Here is an 18,270-nt window from a genome sequence, read left to right as displayed (position 1 = left end):
AACAAATAAGCAGATAAATTAAAAAAAAAAAACTGAGATCCAGGGCAAGGAGAGACTTTGTTTTGGAAGGAAGGAAGGAAGGAAGGAAGGAAGGAAGGAAGGAAGGAAGGGAGGGAGAGAGAGAGNAGGGAGGGAGGGAGGGAGGGAGGGAGGGAGGGAGGAAGAAGGGAGAGGAGAGGGGAGGAGAGAGGAGAAAGAACTAAGGTAGATGGGTCTTCTGCACACACACAGACACACATGTGTACACACATGCATACACATGTATATACACACATGAACACACAAATGTACACACATGCACACACACATGAACACACCAGCCTTATTTTAACATAATTATAGAAAGGCTGTAACGGTAACCGTTCACTGACACCTTTTCCAGTTGCCCCACTGTCAACAAATGTCATGAACAGAGATAGGATCCACTGTGTTTCGTTACTATAACTGCACCCCAGGACCCACACCCCAGCCAGGACCTATGCTGCATTCAACTCCTGCACCCCACTCTATGCAACATTTTCTCTCCTTGGCAGTCCCGAGGAGTCTTGGCCAGACATCCTGGAGACTGCCCCTCAGTCTGAATACACCAGAGACCTTCCTCTGATTAGACTGGGTCAAAGCTTTCAGAAGGCCCTGACCAACTAAGGTGACATAGACTTAGTGCCCCACCCTCTCAGGGGCACCCGATGTCTACTGACTCCCACAGGTGTCACCTTCTCTCTGGATGAGGGCGGTGCCTGCCAGGCTTCTCTGTGGTAGACTCATTATTTCTGCTCTCTGGAAACAAGTAGTAAGTCACTGGTTATAGCTCAGCCTCCACGGGGGACCCGAGACACCTATGGGGGAAGTGTAGTCACAGGGATTTCCATTACAGAGGTTTCTGCCTACCCCAAGATCTTCTGCAAGGAAGATTCCTCCTCTCTCTCGGTGTTTATTTTACTCCCTTGTATATAGCAGGATAGTCTCGGGTCTATTTACTTTACACATTGAATTACAATTAACTGTTATTTATTTCTGTGGAGAGTGTGTGAGGCTTCAGAACATGTGTGGGTGTATGTGGAAGCCAGAGGACAACCCTCTGAGTTATTACCATCTGCCTTACCTTGAGACATGGTCTCTCAGTGGCTGGAGCTCACTGGCTGGGCAGTGAATCCCAGGGATCCCCTGTCTCCACTTCCTTGGTGCTACCATTAAGCGCGTGAGCCAGCACATGGGGCTTTTTATGTATGTGCGGGTTATTATTGAACTTGGGTCTCTGCGCGTAGGCAGCAAGTTGGATTTTACCAACTGCGCCATCTCCCTAGCCCCTGGCCTGTCTTTTATCCCGGCATGCAAATTGGTCTAGCCTTGGATACTGAGTGCTCCTTTCAGGCTGGGTGCTGGTCTCTGCAACACACCCACACTGTTTTCTCAGTTGCTTTTGTTTTGTCTTGCAGTTACCCTGTTTTCTGCTATTGCAAGAATCCCTGGGGCTCAGGACGTCCTTTTCCCTGTCCCAGCCCCAGAATCAGCCAAATCCCTTTTTTTGCCAAGTGTGAGTCCAAGGTGGGTTGGCAGACGCCAGTCAGTGAGTGTCTGGCACTATGCCAGGCCCCAGACCCAGCCAGCAACCCGTCAGTCAGCGTTTAATCAGGAGCTCTCTGGAAAAAAAAAGAAGCCTGTGTGGATAGCATGGGGTTACCCATAGAGTGTAGAACACGTCCCCTACAAACAGTCACATGGATGCTTGCGGTTGTGACTCCCAGACCGCACTAAGTCTCAAAAGTGTTGCCATTGGATTTTGTCTGTCTGCAAACTTGGATCCCCATTCCAGCACACAGTGACAACGGGCACGTGAGTGAGTTATGTAGGCTAAGTATTGGCGGGGTCCATGCGAAAGAAGCCGTGATGGGGAGGGACCTCACCTGTCCATCAACAGCCCCAACTCCTAGTAGCCTTCTCTGGTGCATCGGATGCTAGCGTCCACGTACCAGAGGAGCGTGTCTGCTGTCCAGAATGTAGCGGCTACAGATACAACTCTTGTCCCCTGCATTGTTAATGTTTTCTCCATCACTGACTTTGCAGGGGAGCGGGGTTGGGGCGAGTGTGTGTGTGTGTGTGTGTGTGTAGGTGCACTCTTGCCTGTGGAGGTCAGAGGTTGATGTTGGGGGTCTTCCTCCATGACCCTCGATGTAAGGTCATTTCCTGAACCTGGAGTCCACTGTTCCAACTTGACCACTCACCCAGAAGGCTGTGAGGATCTATATGACCCAAACAGCAAGGTTCAGTGCGAGACCCTGTCTTTAAAAAATGATTAAGATGGAGACACATCTGAGGAGGACACCCCAATGTCAACCTCTGGCCAACATGCACATTCACACAGGCGAACACACATAAACACATGCGCACACGCACACACACATGTGTACACACAGTTTCTCACTCACACACGCACACACTTATACACATATACATGCCAGTGCGCATGCACACACACACTCATGCGCCCACTTTTTTAAAAAAAATAAAGGCTGTCATTCACCCGAGGTGTAGTCAAGGAAGGTCTGATGCTCAGCTAACTCTTTGAGATCCATGGTGCTTGGGTCTCAGTCTCTCTCTCTCTCTCTCTCCCCACCCCCTTCTCACCCAGGCACTCACTCTCCCCCCGCCCCTCTCTCTCTCTCTGAAGTTGGGGGCTGCATAATCCTAAAACCACTGAGCCACACCCCATTCTGAGGCACCACCTAGGTCTCATCTAGATTGAAAGTTGACTGACAGACACGCCCTTACCAGTGCGCACACGGCTGTTTAGAACATGCATACGTGAGAGGGTCCTTCCTGGGGACTTACAACAGGGAACAACAGCACACCCATTTGATTCTACCGCAGACACCTGCAGCAGTGCTTTAACTCTGGAGGGCGATGCACTAAGAGAAATAAGCCAATCATAAGATGACCCAGCTCAGGTCTGGAGAGGTGGCTCAGCGGATAGGAGTATGTACCGCTCTCTCAGAAAACCTGAATTAGGTCCCCAGCACCAACTGCTGCTCCTACTTCAGGAGCCCTGACACCTCTAACTTCCATACACAGACATAAACACATCATCTTTAAAAACAAACCAAACAAACAAAAACCACATTGTTCCATTAGCCCAGATTTGAGTGGGTAAAGGGGTCCGGCTTGTATGGCATACGCAGAGCAGTCAAGGTCAAAGAGAGAGAAAGGAAAAGTGGGGAGGAAAGGGAGTAGAAAGACACAGTTATAAGTTATACACAGTTATAAGACACAGTGCAGGCCGGGCGTGGTGGCGTACGCCTTTAATCCCAGCACTCGGGAGGCAGAGGGAGGCAGATTTTTGAGTTCTAGGCCAGCCTGGTCTACAAAGTGAGTTCCAGGACAGCCAGGGCTACACAGAGAAGAAACCCTGTCTCAAAAAAAAAAAAAAGACACAGTGCAAAGCAGCATGAGTGATATACTGAACACTATTCATAAGCACGCTTTTACACATAGCCCTCAGGCTCACCCTGCCTCAGCCTCACAAGCTCTGGGGCTACAAGTGTGCACCCCCACACTCAACACGTTTTCTGGGGTTTGGCTCATTTGCAATTTTTCAGAGCTCTACTTCCCCTCTCCTCCCTGGCTCCTCCTCCTTCCCCCTCTCCTCCCTGGCTCCTCCTCCTTCCCCTCTCCTCCCTGGCTCCTCCTCCTTCCCCTCTTCTCCCTGGCTCCTTCTTGGTGTTGCTACCTTCTCAAGTCCAGAGAGTCAGCTAGGAGATCCTAGGGTCTAGCCTAGTACACTCAACCCTGATTGGATCACATGTTCCTTGAACAAATCCTTATAGTCAAGTCAAAGAATGTGACTATTACTTGGGACAGGGAGATTGCCTGGATCCAGTGGCACAGAGTGGGTCCTGCCTGTGGTCTGGGAGGTGGCGTTACTCATTGCTCAGAACTCTGGCAGGTGGTTCACCGAGATGCATTCTGTCCGCATGCTCAGCAAGCATCTATTAATCCAGTTAGAACAGTCTAGAAAAAAAACTGAGGCCAATGGGCCCAGCTAGGAGCAGGAGTCAGCCTTGTTCCCTTCCTGGCAACGGATTCTAAGTGGGTCAGTGGGTCAGTGGGTCAGTGGGTCAGCTTTCCCAGGTGACTCGGATTCCCTGGATGCTTTTCTTCTTGATATCCCTGACTCTTCTGGGAAGCCCAGGATCCTTGACCTGTTTTAGACCAGGTCAGGCCCCTGTGCAGCGGGCAGCCTTCTTTTGATGGAGACACTACAGAAGAGATCTCAGCAGGCTCCAGTTTAGAACATTCTATCTGTTCCTCGTGGGTCCAGTGTAGGCTAGTAGGCTTCCTAGTACAGGTTGGCACTTGCAAAGTATCCTGGGTATTCCCAGAGAGAGGAGACAGAGGCAGGGCATGGGCATACCATGTGGCAGGGGCAGGGGCAGGGGGAGGGGGATAGACATAGAGAGAACATAGAGAGGGGAGGGGAGGGGAGGGAAGGGAGGGGGGAGGGGGACGGGGAAAGGAGAAGAGAGGGGAGGAAAGACAGAGGAGGCAGGAGACAGGGAGGCTGAGACTTAGAGCCTGGCCCTCTCCAGTGTGCCCTGAACTTGGATGACTCATCCAAGGGCATCACGGGAATAGGTGAGCCCTGTGCAGCAGACAACAGCGCCGTTGCCGTCATCACTGAAGGAAAAAGCACAGGGGAGACACCTCATTACAAGTTCTGCGTCAGCTCCACACCATATTGCCTCTCCCAAGGGGATGGACCCTGACGTTCCTCCTGGGGGAAGCAGCCAGACACCTTCATGGGCTCCCAGACTCAGGGTGCCTGCCAGTGAGGCATCTGCTGCAGCCAGGTGTTGGGGAGGCTGAAGATGAAGGCGGGTGAGGCAGTGCCCCACCCCACCCCCAAGTTCCCAGCCTTGGGAGGCGTACACAGCCCACAGTGTGTTGTTACTGAGTTCTCCAAGACTGAAATATATTTACATATGCCTTGGCCAAATGCTTTGGTTTGTTCCCTAACCAATTCATAACTTAATCGTCCTATTATGCTGTTCAAAGTTCGGCCGTTTGGCTGGTTACCTGGTCCTCAGTTACATGCGACCATCTTCCTCTGTGTCTGGGGCTGAATCCTCTGTCTCCAGCCTGTTTCTTCCCCCATAGTTCTATCTCTGTCCTGGAACTTCCACCCTCCCTAGTTCCTGCCTAAGCCAATAGGCCAACAGCATTTTTATTGACACGTGATTCTTCTTCCAAATAGTACTTAGAGATCCTCTCGACACTAGTGTGGATAGAGGAATTGACTTGTGGGGGAGGGGAGGGTCCCTGGGGCTGGCCTGACTCTCAGTAACCTGCCTCACCCTTCCCTTCATGCCCCTGTCTGTGCACCTAGCACTCGCTGCAGGAGCTGCGGATACAGATACGGGGTGGGTAAGGAGGAGGGAAGGCCTGGTCCCTGCTGTGGCATCCCTCTGTGGCTCAGAGGGTCAGCACTATGTCCCTGGCTTGGGAGATGTCACGTGTGAAAAGTCCTGGATGAGGGACTCAGGAGGACACCAACCGAGATGGATCGATGTGGGTCTAGAACTTACTGCCATCATTTGCTAACACCACGGACAGATAGACAGACAGACAGACAGAGACAACAGGATGCCGGGAGCTCTGAGGAGAGATCAGGCCCTAGAACCAAGATTGACAACACAGGCAGAAGCTCTGAGGAGAAGAATCAACCCCACCCCCACCCCCCAACCCCATGGCAAAAGTGAGATCTCCAGTTAGACGTAACTGAGGATGGAAAGGCTGCACAGCACCGACCTGCAGCCAGGCTTCTCTGGTTCCTAGGCAGGAGGTGGGGAGCAGGGTGTGTGGCCACAGTACCCACTTTGATGTGAACTCACTCCCCAGAGCAGAGACCTTGGCCCCTGGGAGTGTGTTAGGTGCCTGTCAGGTTCTGTGAGAGAGGGGGCGGTGTGTGTGTATGTGTGTGTGGGGGGGGTGTGTGTACTGCAAGTGCCCAGGCCTGATTCTCACATCACATCTTTACAATATGACCTTGTCCATCCTCAGGGTCACCTACACTGAGTGCATAAATGGGGAGCTCTTGCTGGAGTATGATGGTGACCTAGCGTCCCATGCAAGGGTCATTGTCCCAAACTCGAGGAACATGCAAGAAGGTTTCTCGGAGGGAGCGACTCACAAGCTGGGTCTTGGGACAAGCCATGCTGTGCCTAAACACCACCTCCCCTGAGCCTCCCATCTGTCCCACAGGTCTCCTGCCCATGGGTAAGGGGCCCAGCACCTTGGCCAAGTCCACAGCCACACCTGTCATCCTCGCCACCCGACATGCCCTTCCACCACGGTATCCAGCCAGCAACAGTGCAGAGAAGTTGGTCGCAGGGTTGTCCCAGACCCACCATGGTCCCGCCTGCCCCTCACCAGCGGCCCATGAGTGCCAGCGGGAAGATGTTTTCCTTTGTGATGGACCCAAAGTCCCCTGTCATCAACCAAGGTAGGTGTGTGGGGTGGGGGGTGGCTTCAGACAAGGATGTAAAGCCATGAAGATAGGTTAACCTTGGTTTTCACTTTCCTCGGACTCTGAATATAGACTATAACTAGTTGTAAAAAGTATAATGATGGGCAGGCAAAAGGGCTTGAATAGGGAAAGGGGCCTGCCACCAAGTCTGACAACCTGAGTTTGACTCCCAGAACCCATAAGGTAGAAGGAGAGAACTAATTCTTTCAAGTTGTCCCCTGACCTCCTAGGAAATGCTAGGGGGCATAAGCATGTGTCCGTGCGGACGCACACACGTGCACACAGAGTTAAAAGTAAATGAAGCATTTAAAAAAAAAAGGTTACGTAAAGAGGGAGAATGGGGGATGTAGGTCAGTAGAGTGTTAGCCTATAGTATGCATGACGTTCTGGGTTTGCATAAAAACAGATATGGTGGGGCTGGACATGGTGGCGCACGCCTTTAATCCCAGCACTCGGGAGGCAGAGGCAAGTGGTTCTCTATGAGTTCGAGGCCAGGCTGGTCTACAAAGTGAGTTCCAGGACAGCTAGGGATACACAGAGAAACCCTGTCTCAAGAAATAAAAAAGAAAGAGAAGGGAGGAAGAGAAAAAGGTAAACAAAATACAATGAAACATCCAGCTGTGCAGTTGTAACATCTGGAAGCATCCAGCTGCGCAGTTGTAACATCTGGAAGCATCCAGCTGCGGAGTTGTAACATCTGGATTACTCCTTTGAGCTCTGGATTTGTCTCTAAGACTGCAGCAGAGCCCCACTCCACACTGAAGTTTCCCGGGCAGACTGTGGGCATATGTACATGCGTGTTCATGGACATACTATGTTCAGCAAGATCCACATGATTCTCTTTGGCACACAAGCAGACGTGTTGGTAACTGAAACCCTATTTGCCCACCAGAGCCCCTGGGAAGGTGTAAAAATGACTGGTCACCACAGTGCCTGGGAGAAGAGAGGGAGGCTTACCAGAGAAAGCACTTCCCCGGAGGGTAGATCCATCCACTCTAGTCTACTTTAACATTCTGCATCACCTGAGCGCCCACTCACAGCTTTTTAGTGTGGGGAAAGACTTTGGGGATAGGATATTCTGTCCATTGCTGTCCTCTTGGCCACAGTAGCCCTAGCAGCAGAGCAGATGTCAATTCAGGCCTTGGACACAGTCGCCAGTCTTCCTCCATGGCGGCTTGATCAAGGTTTCCTGCTTAGTCTTCTCTGCCTCAGCTCCACAGCCCGAGTCCCTGGCGTCTTGGTGTGCTCCACTTCCTCCTCTGGCCTTTCATGACCTTTCACCTAGTTACCATCCTCCATCACTAAAATCATACTTAGGATGTGGACTGTTGGGGCAAAGGAGGAGGCAAATGGACCTCTAGGGCCGACACCGCCATCATCAAATGAGTCACCCAGACCCTGGAAGCAGCCTGTCACCCCCCCCCCAACATTTGGACTCAAACATTTCCAAATATACAGAGTGGGTCCTACTTGGAAGGCTGAGGCTGAGGGGGTCTCGGCTTCAGTGCCTGCTTGAGCTACAGAGCAAGTTCAAGTTCAAGTCTGGGTAACACAACAGGATCCTGCCTCCACATAAAAGGTAGAAAGATCCAGGGCGTATCGTTCAGTGGGAGGATGTCTTGTGCAAGGCCCTTGGCTCCATCCTTAGTGCTGACACACAGAAATGATTTTTCAGAGATCCTCCACCTAATTCTATCCTTAATATTCTGCTAAACTATTTTACTTTATATTAGTTTATTTTATATGTTTGGGTGTTTTTGCCTTCATTTAAGGCTGTGCACCACATGCATGCAGTACCCATGGAGGCCAGAAGAGGGTGTCAGAGCCCCCACCCCACCCCCGCCCCCGGAACTGAAGTTATAGACCACTGTGAACGGCCATGTGGGTACTGGGAATTGAACTCAGTCTGGAAGAGCAGCCAGTGCTCTTTACCTCTGAACCATCTCTCTAGCCCCTTATTATTTATTTTAAATCTATTTGCTTCATCCTTCATTAATGGCGCCAACTTGTTGTTTTATGCATTTCGAAGCACATTGTACATATCTGTAGTATTCTCCCTAAACATTTTAGCATGGACACCATAAACTATAATTTAATATATTTTGTCTTTTAGTATAGAGCTTACACATAGAGTTGGTATCAGTTGTTAATTGTTGTGTAACAAATTATCCCAAGCCCAACAGCCCCCCCCCCAACTGAATAAAGACCTTGTGTATTGTAGTGTCTGTAGCCAGGGATTTGGGGTCACTCAACCCATGCTGTGGCTCAGGATAGTAATGAGATAGAATTTATGGAGCTGGCCAGGACTAAGGTTCCCAAAGGCTTCTCCAGGGCTGGCGAGTCCGCCTCCAACATGTCGCTGTCATGTGGTTGGGGGTGAGACACCTTCCCAAATCTATTAGAGTAACTTCTCTGTTGCTGTTTTCAAATGACCAAAAGAAATCCAGGGAAGAAAGGGTTACTTGGCTTATGCTACCAGAAGGACAGAGTTTGTCTTGGATGGGAGGGACAGTTGTCGGTGCTCATCTGGTACAGTTCAGTTGTGCAGAGGCCATTGATGTTCAAGGAATCAAGCCCAGGGCCTGGCGCCATCTAGTCAAGTGCTCTATCCCCAAGCCACAGCCACAGCCACAGCCCAGACACAGACATAGACACAGCCCAGACAGAGCCAGAGCCACAGCCACAGCCACAGACCAGCCACAGACACAGACACAGACACAGCCCAACCACAACACAGCCACAGCCACAGCCACAGCCACAGCCACAGACATAGCCACAGCCACAGCCACAGCCACAGACACAGACACAGACACAGACACAGACACAGACACAGACACAGACACAGACACAGACAGACACAGACAGACACAGACACAGACCAGCTTTACATTCTTAAGTTTTTTGAGACAAGGTCTCACTAAGTTATCTAGGCTGGCTTTGAACTTGTGATCTATCTCTCTTTCTCTGTCTCTCTGTCTCTCTGTCTCTCTCTCTGTCTGTCTTGTGTGCGTGTGTATGTGTTTGTGTGTGTATGTCTGTCTGTCTGTCTGCCTCTCTGGTATTTTTTATTGAAAATAGATTTTTCATACAGTATATTTGGATTATGATCTCCCCCTCCCCCGCAGCTTCTCCCTGATCCTTCCTTCTTTTGTACCTACCCAGATCCATACCCCATTCTTTCTCTCATCAGAATACAAACAGGCATCTAAAATGACAATAATAATTTATAAGACTAAGATGAAACAAAAGCAAAAAAACCAGAATAGGGCAAAACAAACCGTGGGATGCCAAGAACAATCACTAGAAACACATACATGCAGAATGTGAGCTATACACACTCACAGAAAACCTAGGAAGACAAAATTAGAAACCATAATATATAACCAAAAGATCTATAAGATTAAAAAGAAAAAGGAAAAAAAAATGCTCAAAGCACCGTGGGACAAAGCAAGTCCTTCACACCCTGCATTGAGTTGTTTGTGTTGTTGGCCATGTACTTCTGGGCATGAGCCTACCCTGAGGTGTGGTTTGTACACCCATTGAGCCTCCACTGGAGAAAACTCATTTTTCCTTTGCCTGTCTCAGCCCTTGGGTAAGTGAATTACAGGCCTCTGTCCTTATGGAGCAAAATGCAGCCACTGTAGAAGAACCTGAAGTGAGTGATTGGGACCATGTAAAACTTTATTTTTAATGTGTGTTGGTTTGTTTGGCTCTGTGACAGAGTCTCAGTGTGAAGCCCTGGCCATCCTGGGACTTACTCTGTAGACCAAGCTGGCTTCAGACTCACAGAAATCTGCCTGCCTCTGCCTTCCGAGAGCTGGGGTTAGAGGGGCGCACCACTCCACATGGCTCACAGCTTTTTAAAGATTTGTTTATTTGGTTTGATGTGCAAGGATGCCTTGCCTGCGTGTGTCCCTGTGCAGCACATGAATGCTGTGCCTGCAGAACCAGAAGAAACTAAGGCATCAGATCTCCTGGAACGGAACATGGAGACAGTTGTGAGCCACCATGCAGGTGCGGGGGAATTGAACTCAGGACCTCTGGAAGAGCAGCCAGTGCTCTTAACCACTGAGCCATCTCTCCAGCCCCCAAACTTTATTTTTTTTTAAAAAAGGCAATAGGAAACTGAAGAGATGGCTCAGGAGATAAGAATACTGGATGCTCTTGCAGAGGACTGAAGTTCAGTTCCCAGCACCCACATGGTGGCTCACAACCATCTGTAACTCCAGCTCCTGGGAATACAATATCTCAGGCCTCCTCCTGCACCTGCAGTACACCCCCCCCCACACACACACACAGACACATGCTGCATATAGTTAAAAATAATAAGACCATATATTTTTCAAGCATTATATGGACATAATGACTTGTGTCTATGATCCCAGCACTCAGGAGGCTGAGGCAGGAGGACTGCCATGTGTTCAGGGCCAGCCTGGGCTACACAGTGCCTTTCAGAGGCAGCCTGGGCTACACGGTACATTTCAGAGCCAGCACAACTCTATATCTTATATATCTAACTTCGTAATCGCGCTGTGCGATAGAGACTGTTAGTATCGCTGAATTATTTATGTGGAAGCAAGGCAGAGAGCGGCTTCATGTTCCCCTCATGGTCACCAGATCTTAGTGCAGCAGAGAAAGGTGCATCGGTGATCGGCAGGCCACAGAGCAATGGAGAAGTGAGGTGAGCTGTCTGCTCTCCTGGCCAGGCCTTCCACAGAGATGCCGTTGCCTCTCAACACACACATGGCTCTGAACTATTCAAGTCAGAGAAACATCTGGGAGCAAGACCTGGTGAATAAGGTGGCCGCTGCCAAAGCAGGGAGACCCCGAGTTCAGGTCCCCAGCACCCGTGAAAAGCAGGGTAGTGTGCATATGTAATCACAGCAACAGGGAGGCAGGGACAGGAGGATGAGGGAGGCACACATGTGATGTCAGCCTCTAGCCTTGGCAGGCACCCACACACGTGTGCACACACACCGTCTCACCAGCATGTACACAGGAACGCACAGGCATACATACAAACACAAGTTTAAGAAAATATAATAAGGACTGGGCATGGTGCCACATGCCTTTAATCCCAGCACTTGGGAAGCAGAGACAGGTGGATCTCTGTGAGTGTGAGGCCAGCCTGGTCTACATAAGGAATTCCAAGTCAGCCACAGCTACATAGTGAGACTCTATTTAGATGATGATGATGGTGGTGATAATGATACCACCAGTGAAAATTATAGAACACAGAGCAAGGTGTAGTGGCTTATGTGTGTAACCCCAGCACTCAGAAGGCTGAGGTGGGAAGACCACAGAGAATTTGAAGCCACCCTGTGCTACATGGTGAGTTTGGGGCAGCTCAGGCTATATAACAAGGCTCCCTCTCAGAAGCAACATATAGTATGACCTTCGAAGAAAAACCATAAGTAGCTCAGAGTGTGGGGCCCCCTCCAAGCTGGGGAGCCCTCAGCGCCCTGTTCTCTGTGGATGTCATGCAGTGTGGGCCAACGCTATGGACATGTCAGAGCAATGCATGATGGATGGACTCTCCGGGACGATACCTCCCACCGAGATCTTCATGGACCACGACCTAAGCCAGCAAGACAAGGTGAGGGGGAGCTTGGGGGTCTACAGGGCACTAGTAGTCAGAAGCCCCAGGGAACTTGTCACCTCTTCTCTGTGTCCTGGGTCCAAGGAACCATTTATTTAATAGACAATTGTGTCCTAGATAATAACAGTCTCACAGACGGTTTGTTGAGCATGTACTATGATCCAGGCTGAGCCCCTAACATCAGCTCATTTCATCTCTGAAGGCTTCAGAGCAGATTTCATCACCTCCACTTCACTGATGAGGGAACTTCAGCTTAGAGACGTTAGCTGGCGTGCCCGAGTTTGCACAGGGTAAAAAATAGAACGGAATCCGAACCCAGGTCTGGCATCTCTCTCATACACCTGGTCAGCCCCAAGTGATGGCATAGCGGTGGGGAAAATACACACCAGCTGTGGGCAGAAGGCGAGGGTGGAACTGAGGTAAGAGATAGGAGAGCCACAGCGATGCTGTTAGAGACATGAAGCAGAGAAGTCGGAGGCTGAACCCTAAAGAGAGTCAGCACAATCCAGCTCAGACACTGACTACTCCCCATCCAGCCACAGGTTGAAAACAGAAAGGAAACCCTGAGCAGGCAGGAGTGGCTCAGCTGGTAGCTTGCTCGCCTGACACGAACGAGGTCCTGGCTTTGGTCCCTAACACTGCATAAACCAGGCAGGTGACACACACCTGTGATCCCAGTACTCCGAGGTGGAGACAGGAGGATGAGAGGCTCAAGGTCATCCTGAGCTATATTATAAGCTCAGGGCCAGCCTGGGCTACATGAGACCCAAAATACAGCCCCTCAATTTCCATACAGACAGACGTCTGAGCCCAAGAAGTTCTTTCAGGAACACCGGGTCCTTTGACACTCGGGATCATGGTCTTAAGAGCATTGTAGCTAGGGCCAGGAGACAGTTCTGAGGTTGGTGTCCTGAGACCAGACTGTGAGGTGCTGTGGTACGATAAGAAGCTACCTGTCTGTCACCCGGCAGCAAGCCACCCCAAACTCTAGTGTCTCCACCATTCCCATGTCTCCCGTGATTTGGCTTGCACGGCATTCCCCTGTGGGTGCTTATACACAGCTACAGTCAACTCAGAGTGCTGTGGGCTGACGCTCTTAGGTGGTAGCAGCCGTAGGTCTGGGCCTTCAGCCAGATGGGGAAATGGCAAGCCCTGTGCGTGCAGTGTCTCCCCAGCAGAGCAGCCCCCGGGTCCCAGGGCAGATACCACAGCATCCTGACAGCTTACTCAGAGCTCACTCTGTACTGTAACCTCTGTTAGCTTCCGTCCATCCCCTGGAGCCACAGACTTGTTGAGGCTTGGTGGACAGTAGACATTGATACCACTCAGTGACAAAAGCCACAAAGTATTTGTCACATTTGATCTACCGCTGTCGTCGTAACTCCTATTAAGGTGGGAATAAAGTGAAAACCGAATTGTTTTTGCTATTTTGAGCCTTTTATGCCCTGATTTCCCAAGCCCCTTCAAGGACAAGTGGCAGTCAACAATGGGGGTGGAAAATGTTCATTAGCTAGTCTTATTGAAAGGCTGGCAAGCGGGGCTGAAGAGATGGCTCAGCAGTTAAAGGCACTGCCTACTCTTCCAGCAACCACATGGTGGCGCACAGCCGTCTGTAATGGGATCTGATGCCCTCTTCTGGTGTGTCTGAAGACAGTGACAGTACGCTTATAAACATAAAACAAGTAAATAGTTAAAAAAAGAAAAAAGAAAGGCTATCAAGCCTCAGGCATGGCTACATCCAGGATCTTCAGGGATGTCATTGGAATGTCCCTGTTGCCTGTTCTACTCTTTGTCTTTCCTGCAGTTTGATAGTCCCCAGCAGGCTAGCTCCCTGGGCTGACCGGATGATTATGGTCAAGCTCTGTACATGTCCATGATCCAAAGAGAGGCAGGAACCCCTGCCCCCACCCAAAATCCACACCAAAACCAACTGGTTGACCAGCCTGGGTCACAGGGACAGGAGCAGGAAGGACAGGAAGTGAGCTACTTGATTGACATCCACTCCTACCAAAGCCACCCGGAAGGAACAGATGACATTCCCTTAAGGAGGGCATAGAGACCAGGGACAGGACCAGAGAGAACGGAAGCCACGGCAGGACACTGTACCTGAAGGTTTGTTTACATCCAGTGCAGAGCCCAGCACACAGTAGGTGCCCAGTAGATCTCTGTGGCACAAAAGATTATCAGTTCTGTGCTGCTGAGTGTGGAGGCCCAGGGTGGCTCACTGTGGATGAGGCTGGGTAAAATGCTGAAGATACAGAAGAAACATAGTCTCCTGGAAGAGCTGCAACAGACATTCACAAGGACCCAGAGGTCCTTGGCAACGCCCTCGGGCTTCCTCGTGCCCGTGACACCATCTGTTTCCCCAGGCACACAGCTAGAATTCAGTTTTTCCCGTCTTTGCATCACTCTGAGAGGTTCAGGGTACCTGTTCCAGCTTTGGAGAAACAGAGATTTCTTGGTTCCCGTGTTTTCCTAGTGAGGAGGTACATTGGCTCCACCCGTGGGGAGCTCCACCCACAGTTCCCCACCCCCCACCCACCTGAGTGTTCACAAGCATTCAGTGTTCCATTTCCTGCTTCAACTCTGTTCCCTGAATACATTTTCCCTGGGGCGGAGAGAGGGAAACAGGGACTCCCAGAAGAAGAGAAAGAGAGAAATGACCTCTTCAGAATACATAAAAACTATTCAACTAAAAATGTCCTCCTGATGGTCAGAGTGCATTCGCATGCATCCCAATCCATTTACCTGTGCTGGGTCTCCAACACCCTGAACATGGGCCTTGTAAGGGAGTGTGCAGAATGTCCTCTGACCTTCCCAGGGGTCACAGGGCTTCCACAGGGCTGTGGTTTACCACATGAAAGTATTTTTTTTTTCTGGGTAAAAAAAAAGATTCTATACCTGGGAGACTCCATTATAAGCATCTAGGTCCGGATATGTGGTTCTAGCCCAACTCTAGTCTCTCCAGGGCCTTCTGCCTGCCCTCTCCCCCTCACCTGCCTTTCCCTTAGTGACCCCCAGTTCCTCCTAGATTGTAGAACCAGGCCCAGCTTGCCACCCACGCCCACACCAAGCCTCCCCCTTGTCCCCCCACAGGACGAGATCATTCTGCTCTTGGGGAGAGAGGTTAATCGGCTCTCTGACTTTGAAATGGAGTCCAAATATAAAGACGCTCTGATCATGAACCTGCAGGCTGAGGTGGCCGACCTGAGCCAAAGGTTGTCGGAGACAGCCGCTGCCGCTGCAGCCAGGCAGAGTAACAGGTGTGACCCGAAGCTCCAGGGCGCGGATGAAGGCGACAATCTCAGGCAGAAGGAGATTGAGAGCATGAAAAGCCAGGTAGGACTCTGGGACAAGCCCCTCAAAGCATAGAGACACCACAGTCAGAGTGGAGCCCGAGCACAGATAGGGGGAGCCGGAAGAGGGCGTCTGGGACATCACAGAGCATACGGACAGAAGGCCATCACAGGCCCTGTTTCCCAGTACGGCATGTGTCGGGCCTTGGAGAATGTTCTTTAGATCTGTCACAGTCTTCTGACACACCCCAGAGAGACTGTGGTGGTCCCTGGCTTCACCATGGGCAGTGCCATCAAATGTGTTCCCCACTTGGTCTCCATTTACCAGAAAGCTTCTATTCTCTGGAAACTAGATCCAAATTCCTGTTTTATAAAGATAGCAATTGGGCCGAGGAGATGGCTCAGCATCTAAAGTACTTGCTCTGTAAGTGCAGGGACCTGAGTTCCATCCCACCCTATGAAAACACAAGGCATGCAAAGTGGTTGGGGACTCACAAGGTCCCACCCCTGGATGAAGAGCCACAGGCAATCAGTGGCTGCTGTGGGCAGGACAATCAGTCTTTTCCAGGGGTGAACTCCTCCTGATAGGTTATCTAATCCCAAGTCAGCCCTGAACGTGTGTGCCTGCCCTGCCGTGAGCAACTCTAAATAGAGTCAGCAGGGTGTGTGTGTCTGTGTGTGTGTGTGTGTGTGTGTCTGTGTGTCTGGGTGTCTGGGTGTATGTTTGTATGTGTGTATATGTGTATGAGTGTGTGTGTGTATATGTATGTGTGTTTGTATGTGTGTATATGTGTATGAGTGTGTGTGTATATGTGTATGCGTGTATGTTTGTATGTGTGTGTATATGTTTATGAGTGTATGAGTGTGTGTGTGTCTGGGTGTATGTTTGTATGTGTGTGTATGTGTATGAGTGTGTGTATATATGAGTATGTATGTATGTTTGTATGTGTGTGTATGTGTATGAGTGTGTGTGTATGTGTGTGTGTTTGTATGTGTGTGTATATGTGTGTATGTTTGTATGTGTGTGTATGTGTATGAGTGTATGTGTATGAGTGTGTGTGTATGTGTGTGTTTGTATGTGTGTGTATATGTGTATGTGTGTATGTGTATGAGTGTGTATGTATGTGTGTGTGTGTTTGTATGTGTGTGTATGTGTATATGTATGTATGTATGTTTGTATGTGTATGAGTGTGTGTTTGAAAGTATGTGTATATGTGTGTGTGTCTGTATGTGTGTATCTGTGTATGTGTGTATGTATATTTGCATATATGTGTATGTGTGTGTCTGTGTGTATATGTATATCTGTGTTTGTGTGTCTGTATATCTGTGTATGTGTGTGTATGTGTATATGTGTGTGTGTGTTTGTGTGTGTATGCAGGTGTATATCTATATGACAATAATTCATAGTATATATAACACATATGGGTGTAGTGGCAATAATTAATCATATGTATGATATATATGTGTATGTATGTAAAATAAAGAAGTCATAAATTTGAGAGGGATGGGACATAGGAAGAGTCAAAGGGGGAGGTAGGAATGATATGGATACAGTACTCATGTATGAAATATTCAAAAAAAATTTAATGAAAAATATTTAAAATAGGCAGAGCATGGTAGTGCATCCTTATAATCGCAGCACTGGTCGGGTAGAGGCCGTCGGGCTCCTCAGTCAGCCAGTCTGTCCTCTATCCGAAGAGACAAGCCAGGTCCCAGGAAGAAACCCTGTCTCAAAAAGTATGGTTGACGCCTCCCGAAAAAGAAAGTGCAAGGTTGACCTCTGACCCCCACAGACAAACATGACACCTGTGCGTGTATACCTGCATACACACCTTCACACATATAATTTCAAAGTAATAATGAATGGCCATGTTGGTCTTGTACATAAACTATTAATGGTTGATGTGAGAGGTCCCAGTTCACTGTGGTGGGGCCATCCCTGGGCTGGGTGGTCCTGGGTTCTATTAGAAAGCAGGTTGAGCAAGCCGTGAAGAGCAAGCCAGTAAGCAACACTCCTCCATGGCCTCTGCATCAGCTCCTATCTCCAGGTTCCAGCCTGGAGTTCCCGCCCTAAATTCATGATGGACTATAAATTATAAAATGAAATAAACCCTTTCCTCTCCTAGTTGCTTTAGGTCATGGTTTTTATAACATCAAAAGAAATCAAACTGGGCCTGGGTGGTAATGGCGCATACCTTTAATCCTAGCACTCGGGAGGCAGAGGTGGGCAGATCTCTGAGTTCAAAGCCAGCCTGGTCTACAGAGTGAGTTCCAGGACTACACAGAGAATCCCTGTCCCAGAGAGAGAGAGGAAGGGAGAGGGAGGGAGAGAGGAGGAGGAAGAAGAGAAGGAGGAAGAGGAGGAGGAGGAAGAGGAGGAAGAGAGAGAGAAAAGAGAGAGAGAAAACCAAATTAGGACAGATGTTCACCTATCTTTGACTCCATGAAAGCAGGTCATAATTTGAGTATTAGATCAAGTAACTAGTAACACCTGGGTGTGACTTCTTCACTCAGGAACAATTTAGCAACAACCACACTTAATTATTATGCATTCAGTTATAATTGAAAGGGTGTTTTGTTTTAGTTTTTATTTGTGAATACATGTGACTCTGTGTGTTTGTGTGTATGCGCGTGCACGTGCTCACACTATAGCACACAGGTGGAGGTCAAGGGACAACAAGCATGCCTGTGAGGTTCTATCTAGATAGGAAGACCCGCCCTCACTGTGGGCAGTACCATCCCCTATGCTGGCCTCCTGGACTCACTGTGGGCAGCACCATCCCCTATGCTGGCCTCTTGGTCTCACTGTGGGCAGCACCATCCCCTATACTGGCCTCTTGGTCTCACTGTGGGCA

General features: G+C 49.6%; 1 protein-coding gene and 1 long non-coding RNA gene across 2 annotated transcripts in view; one reads left to right on the top strand and one right to left on the bottom strand.

The window, feature by feature from the left end:
• The window catches only part of Fhad1 (forkhead associated phosphopeptide binding domain 1), a 119,575-nt gene that overhangs the window by 17,457 nt on the left and 83,848 nt on the right, over positions 1 to 18,270 (top strand). The window contains exons 4-6 of the mRNA XM_021160433.2: positions 6,256 to 6,496; positions 12,007 to 12,116; positions 15,216 to 15,458. Of these exons, the coding sequence (XP_021016092.1) occupies positions 6,256 to 6,496; positions 12,007 to 12,116; positions 15,216 to 15,458 (594 nt within the window). The remainder of the gene's footprint in view (positions 1 to 6,255; positions 6,497 to 12,006; positions 12,117 to 15,215; positions 15,459 to 18,270) is intronic.
• On the bottom strand, positions 10,835 to 14,596 carry LOC110292836. The gene is made up of 4 exons (XR_002377750.1): positions 14,548 to 14,596; positions 14,226 to 14,367; positions 12,179 to 12,508; positions 10,835 to 11,308 (listed from the first exon to the last, which is right to left on the bottom strand). It is a non-coding gene; the product is annotated as an uncharacterized LOC110292836 (long non-coding RNA).

The sequence above is a fragment of the Mus caroli genome, chromosome 4 (genome assembly GCF_900094665.2).
Source record: "Mus caroli chromosome 4, CAROLI_EIJ_v1.1, whole genome shotgun sequence".
Lineage (NCBI taxonomy): Eukaryota > Metazoa > Chordata > Mammalia > Rodentia > Muridae > Mus > Mus caroli.
Note: the sequence above shows the minus strand (reverse complement) of the source record. Positions and strands in the feature narration are given on the sequence as shown.